A 7,382-nucleotide genomic window follows, 5' to 3' on the forward strand; every position below is an offset into this window, starting at 1 on the left:
CTAGTTCAGTAATAGTCGTATAGTAAGTAAAAATTTATTTTTGTTTTATCCAGTCTGTGGTAACAGTTGTCGAATTGGGTTTTACTTTGAAAAGCTAAACCGGATGTTTCCTCTCTGATGTCAGTGGCTTCATCGTATTTTGAAGCTAGCTCACCGTGATTAGCCACGTCATGTAAACTTAACAGTGGAGCAGTTGTGATATAAAGACAGGAAGCAGTCGCTGATTTGGGAAGGACTTTAGGGAATTGTTAAAGAGGAAATTTATTTCAGGTCTCAAAGTTGGCAGTAATCCTATGGAAAGATGTCAGATATCGGGGACTGGTTCAGAAGCATCCCTTTCATCACCCGGTACTGGTTCGCTGCCTCCATTGCTGTTCCCCTTATAGGCAAACTGGGATTGGTTGATATCAGGAATCTCTTGCTATTTCCGGAGATGGTCTTCAGCAGATTTCATGTGAGTGTTTCTTGGTTTTTGGTAACTTGTCTGTCTGTTGGATTAGATAGCGGATAAATGCTGAGTTACTGTCTTTTGGAAACTAGGAGTTAGTTAGCAGGTGGCTAGCACTGCTAACTCAGGAGGCCTGAGTGTGGGGCAACCAATGAGAGGGCGAGACGCAGGAGGGTGGGACTTTGTCAAAATGCTTGGATATGTAGTGACGCTGAAATGTAAACCAAATATGAAAACAAATACATATTTTTTATAATTTAATTACCAGAGAAGTAGAGACATGTTTTATTTTAAAGTATTTGTTGCGGATATATAAGTTAGTTTTAGTGCGCTCTCGTCCACAAGGTGGAGACAAGTATTGCAGGGGATGTTATGAAATTAGGCCCTCGGGCACTGTGAAGGCCTCTAAATCAGGTTAACAGTGGGTTCGTGCAAGCTTAGGGCATGGGTGTAAATCAGTAATCAAACACAGCTCAGGGCAAAGGGAATCGGTCAGTGTGATCACTTTAAGTGCTGAAAAGTAGCTACCAAGTAATTCACTTCATATCAGTTCTAGTACTTAACTTAGAAGGACATGTCATGATTTCCACCTTCAGTAATTCGAAATGTATCTCACAGCTATAGTTAAGGGATAATCTGAAGAATATTAAAAATAAATAATTACAGCATTAATACAGTACTTTGCTATGTACTTTGTTTGCAGTGGTATTACTGTGTTTTCTTAAGTGAATGAATAAGCTTCTTTTCACTGAACAATCCATGCACCTTCTGGAATTATTGGACTTTCTTGCTGTCGATTATTAATCTTAGGACATGTTGATTAAAACCACAGTTAATTTCATTATGTAGGCAGCCTATTGTATGACTAATAAAAGAAAGCAAAATAAACTGAAATAAAAGTGCAGTAGTGCAGAGTCAGTATACTATATATAACCCCCTGATCTTTATGAGCCTATAAAATGTCAAGTTATAGTTAAGATGGTCACGCAAGCTGTGTGAAAGCATTGAATATGAGACTCTGTTGATTGAAAAGTTATTAACCTTTTGTCAAGTCCCAAACAACAAAATAAGATTTTTTTGTTTGACGGCACAAAAACTGGATAATGGTATGATCAGACACTCCTTTAAATTGTAACTGCATCTTGTCTTTTGCCTCTGGATTAATGGGAATTTAACCATTAATTCCCATTAATTTTTTAAATGTGGTATTGATTCAACTTCTTTTACCAATTTTCAAATATTACTGTGAGGAAACACACACTCTGCAGAGGAATACCACACAGGAAGTAATAATTTGCAACCCACATGAGGCTTAATGTGTTACAGACTTGGTGGTGAACATCTGGATGTGCACACAGGCACAGCGACGTTGATGTCTTACTGATTTTTCTGTTGGGTTAATAACTCTTCTGCTTATTTCAGATCTGGAGACCAGTGACAGCCACTCTTTATTTCCCAATAACCCCTAATACCGGCTTCCTGTACCTGGTCAACCTTTATTTCCTCTACCATTACTCCACTCGGCTAGAGACAGGTAAGCTCACCGGCCTAGGCGGTTTATAAACATACAGTGCTCTTTCTAGCATCTTGTTTTCATTTGTGTCATCATCATCATCTTCGTCCTGATTTTCTTTTTCTTATACCAGGGTCATTTGATGGCAGGCCTGCAGACTATATCTTCATGCTTCTCTTCAACTGGATCTGCATAGTTGTATCCTTTCAGACTGGCAATTCCTGTTTTAAAATCTCACATTTTAATCTACCTAACAGGAAATCATCCTTTCATCATCCAGCTACCTCCCTGTTAGCCTGTTTCCCACTCTACCATTCATTCTGACCCCTCCTGCATTTCTCTTTCATCTTCTCTCTGCCTCTCTCTCGTTCGCTGCAGCAGTGTGCCATGTCAGGGTGGCTCTGTGCCAGCGGCCCAGTGTCAGTCTACCCCTGCAGAGCAGAGAAACCTAATCTAGGTCACATGCAGCACCAGCAGTACACTCAGGCCCACATCTCAGCTCTCTGTCTTCTTGTGAGAGTTCAGCTCAGATTGGGTGCTTGCTGCTCAGACATTTCTCTTTTATATGGGAAAAGCAGCAAAACTCTACCTCAACCAAACAACATGTTCAGTCTTTGTCAGTTCAGCTAAATGGTGAGAACGGCTTAAAAAAAAAAAGTGTGGGAGGCGTAACCTGCCAAGGTCAGATTCCTTGCTCAAGTGGAAACGGCAGAGGTGACTGCCAGCTTCCAAAAACTGGTGTAGGGGATTTGAACTGGCAACCTCCCGGTCCCCAGCTGTTCTAATTGTACAGCTCCAGCTGTGATTCTATTGTTGTCGTCCTTGACTCAACCTGCAGATAACCGGGCTGCTGATAAACATGCAGGTGAGAATCTTCCTCGTCTGTCTCTCTCTCTGCATGTAGACTGCTGTAGCGTCTATATAAAGCATTTGTTTACAACCGTCCTTTGAAATCTTAGGAGTGTTTCATAACACAAGACACCCACTTTAAAAAGGAAAGGTTTACATTTTGGAGAAAAAAAAATAAACACTGCAGAGACGCTGCCACCTGCTCCTCTAAAGCTTACTAATTTATGCGGCATTTCACAAAGCGTATCCAGACCATTTCTTTCTGCTCCTGGCCAAGAAGTTGCATTAGGAAAAAAATAAAATTGCACAGATTAAAGAGCAGCGCATTAACTATTAGGTGTGCTAGTAAGTGGATTTGACTCTCTTTGGACAGAGCCAGGCTGTTGTGTTGTTTGATGGTATGTGACAATGAACTTGTGGTGGGCGTGGGATGACAATGTGCAGAAAAATGAATCAGACTTACATAAACTAGATGTTTTGAAAACTTACTGTAAAAATACTCCTGGCTTGTTGATTGTGACTTGCTGGTTTTGTTCATCTTTTCAGCTGCTGATGATCCCGCTGATTATGTCTGTGTTGTACATCTGGGCTCAGTTCAACAAAGACACCGTGGTTTCCTTCTGGTTTGGAACGCAGTTTAAGGTACGCCCATCAAATGTTGAATGCTCTATCTTCTTGTCAGGTTCACGTTTCACAGAAATATCAGAAAGGATAAAATACACATAGTTCCACCAATGACGTAACTGTGACGGTTTATGCTAACTCAGCATTAAAATAATTCCAGGATTTTTATGAACATAATTTTCTGCTGCTTTGTTCTAGGCTCATTATCTACCTTGGGTCATTCTGGCTTTCAACTTTATCATCGGAGGATCGTAAGTAACAAATTTAGATCAAAGCCTTTAAATCTGTTTTCCAGTCTGGGGAATAACTTGTACTAACTGTGTAATGGTGTTCCTGTGAGTAATCTTCCTCTCTTTGTTCTTGTGCAGATTTGTGAATGAACTGACAGGAAACCTGGTGGGCCATCTCTACTTCTTCCTCATGTTCAAATACCCCATGGACCTGGGAGGACGCGCCTTCCTCTCCACGCCCGAGTTCTTGTACGTTTGTGTGCATGCGCAGCATTTCAGAAGCGCCGTTTTAGTGTTTAAGTGTTACCACTGCATTTACTGAAGTGCACTCAGCTTTAAAACAACACTATGGAGCTTTTTATTAACACATCGCCTGTCACAATCCAGAGTTTAAACTCTCATTTATCTCAGTACACTTGGAGAATCTGCTGCTTTAGCCTTACTTTGTGAGAAGACTTAGTTGTTGTGGCTCTTACAGCAAATGTGAATTCCTGCCTAATGAGTCAGTTTCACAGTTTACTTCTTTGCAACTCTAAGACTGTTTTATCAGTTAATGTCATGTTGTAATTGTCACTGGTGGCCACACTGATAACTAACAGGAAAAGTTATATAGTCTTTTCAAACCAGCAGCACAAGGGGTAACCACAACTGTAATGACATGGGGTTTGAAAGTGTTTGTTGCTCGTCCTTGCAAGGTGCAATCATGAACTCATCTGTGGTTTTGGCTCTTTAGAAGTGCTGCACTGCTTCTAGCAAGGCTCCCATATTTAGATCACTCTCTGAAGGTCCTAATCTGACCATGTGCAAGTGAGCATGACTCAGAGACACTGAAGGAGATTCAGTCATGCACACATGGAAATGGCCAGACTGTCACAGAATGATTCAAATGCAGCAGTGGTGTTGGAAACATTGCTGCACTGCCTGAGGAGATGACCACGAAGGGGAGAGTGGTCCTGTTTAAATTGGGTACTGTTTATTTTTAATGATAGGGTTGTATTTCCACAATTATGAAACCCTCTGTTGCTCGGTTAAAATTTCAAACACAAACTGATATCTAAAGTGTCTTTTAAAGGTGTTGATTTTACCTCTGATTTCCCGTCCAATCACTTATTTGAGTCAAATATTTGAAAATGAATTTACCAGTGGAGGGGCTGAGGGTCTGCCACAGAATCATGTAACAACAAAGTCAAGGCAGACAACAAATTATCAAAAAAACGATAATACAGATATGTTTGTGTGGTGTAGCTATGGGTACTTTTGTCACATTTAAAATTTATAATGCTAATTCTTCTCACAAAAACCAAACAGATTTTGTTGCTTGATTGAGTTCAGAGATCACATTTTAACATCTCTCTGCAGGTACCGGTTCTTTCCTAACAGGAGGGGAGGGGTGTCCGGATTTGGAGTCCCTCCGACCAGGAGGCAAGCTCCCCAGGACAATGCAGGGGGACTCGGAGGACGTCACAACTGGGGGCAAGGTTTCCGACTTGGGGGCGAATGAGAGAGAACTGCACTCTCTCAGCTGCCAGAAGAGCTGGGCAGCTGTTCTCAGATTTAAACGCTTGTTTCATTGAATTTGTTCTTGTTGAATCTTGAGACTTTAAATTTAATTCATGGTTAACTTTAGAAGATGCAACAGGATCAAATTTGAGAAGGCATGCATTTCACTGCCCTGCACAGCAGGACCCGGACTCTGGCTGTAGGCTCTGTTCACTAAGTAAAGTCAGCTCTACTTTTACTACTGGAAATGTGTCCATGTTAGGAAGATAGAAAATTAAATTGTTCTCTTTTTTTTGTTTTGGTGATTATTCTTGACTGCCACGTCTATTTTCTTCTTTCTTTCTCATCTTCTTCTTACCATCCCTCTTCCGCCTTTCTAACCCACCCTGCCATTGGACTGTCAAGATGAGATGTTGCAGCTGCACACCAGCACGCTGTGGATTTCAACTCTTGTGCTCCTCCCCCTCCTCCTCTCACTCTCTGTGATGCCATATCAGATTACATTGTAATTACCAATGCACTGGGAGCGTGCTCCCAGCAGTCCCCTCAGCAGAACATGGGCAAAGCTATTTAGAGAGCACTGTCTCCAGGTCTGATTCTACATTGGTGTGAAATGTTTGTGAGCCTCTGTGGCACAGACCTGGATCTTTTACTGATTTCATCTGAAAAAAAAAATGAGGTAAAGATAGGATCCTGCTCTTTTTTTGTAAATATAACAATTGTTTATTGAAAGGTTGAGTGAGTCAGTGTGTCATTGTCTTACTTATACAGGAGACAACCATTCAGCCAATCAGGTGCCAACAAGACATATTGGAAATCACCTTAATATAATAAAACACACATTTAGCACTCATTGTCAATATTTATCCATTTGGATATTAACTTGGAAATCATTTGTTCCCTAAATATCAGGAAATAGTCGGGGGAAAGCAAAGTAACGTTTACAACAGCCACAAGTAGTAAAGTCAAAACTCTTTGTGCAAAAGTCTTGAATTCCTGATTTCTTTATAGTTTGCTAGGAAAGTGGGTGCAGTGATTTATTACAATGTGCAAACATACATGGACATGCAGTAATTAAGGCAAAAAAAAAGAGAGTAGTTGTACAGAATAGACTTCAGGGATGGTTCTCCAGACTTCTTGAAAGGATGTTGAGGTGCGGGCTCTGGGGAGGCCAGTCCATAACTGATGGTGTTCCATTGTGTGGTTTTCTACCCAGGTATGATTTTACTGCATTTGTGTTTTTGTGATCATTATGCTGAAAATGACGTGATTGCCAATCAGATGCTTTCCGTATTCTGTTACATGAGGATCAACGTACGTTTCTGTGTCCATCAATTCTGACAATATCTCCAAAACCACTGGCTGATGTGCAGCTGCACCCCATGACAGAGCCTCCACCGTCCTTTACAGATGGCTGTACACACTCACTGTTTTACCTCTCTCCTAAACATCATGGCAATGAACAGTTGGAACCAGCAATTCATTTCAAATTTGGATTCATCTCTCCATAGGAACCGTTGCCACATATTTTCAGTTCATTTTTTGCGTAATTCTGCATCTCTCTACCTCGTTTGTTTCCCTTCCCTATAAATGGCTTTTTGACAGCCATCCTTCCACGGAGAACATTTCTGATGAGGTTTCAGTGAACAGTAGATGGATCAACTGAAGCATGGTGAATACATGGTGCTAGGACCAGCACCAAAACCTCATCCCAACTCTGTAGCATGGTGGAGAGTACATTTTGTGGCTGCTGGCCTGGAACATTTGCGATCGCCAAGTGAAACAATTCAAAATTTTGCCAGGAAATGTTACAGAAGACTATCAGAGCAGCAGTCAATCAACTGAAGCTACAACAGAACGGTTAAAGAGGGGAAAAAAACCTGATCTTGATTTAAATTCTGTGGTATGACTTGAGGGTTCTTTAGTCAAAACACTCCAGAAATATTGAAGTGAAACAGGTGTGGGTGGGGTTCTTCTAAATTCTTTCGCATCTTTGTACACAAGCTACAGCTACAGACATATCCTTTTCCCCAGCCCACACAGTGATTGCCCAGTTCATTTCAATGCAAACCCCCTACAGTCAGGCTGTGTTTGCAATTGTGACTTAGATGAAGATTAGACCACATTTTATGAGCACTGAATGCAGAAATTCTGTTAATGCCAAACCTTCACAAAAGGCTTTTAAATTTGGTGTGTGTGTGTCATTTACACTGGAAGA

General features: G+C 41.0%; 1 protein-coding gene across 1 annotated transcript; it reads left to right on the forward strand.

The window, feature by feature from the left end:
- The first annotated feature begins 112 nt into the window (after nt 1–112).
- On the forward strand, nt 113–5,900 carry derl1 (derlin 1). The gene is made up of 8 exons (XM_084942623.1): nt 113–454; nt 1,871–1,982; nt 2,095–2,159; nt 2,800–2,826; nt 3,357–3,452; nt 3,633–3,685; nt 3,803–3,913; nt 5,024–5,900. Exons 1-8 carry the CDS (start codon nt 302–304, stop codon nt 5,163–5,165), a joined length of 759 nt encoding a protein of 252 aa, XP_084798749.1. The 5' UTR covers nt 113–301; the 3' UTR covers nt 5,166–5,900.
- Nucleotides 5,901–7,382: the final 1,482 nt, after the last annotated feature.

The sequence above is a fragment of the Perissodus microlepis genome, chromosome 11 (assembly GCF_051167445.1).
Source record: "Perissodus microlepis isolate ML-2025 ecotype Zambia chromosome 11, ASM5116744v1, whole genome shotgun sequence".
Classification (NCBI taxonomy): Eukaryota; Metazoa; Chordata; class Actinopteri; order Cichliformes; family Cichlidae; genus Perissodus; species Perissodus microlepis.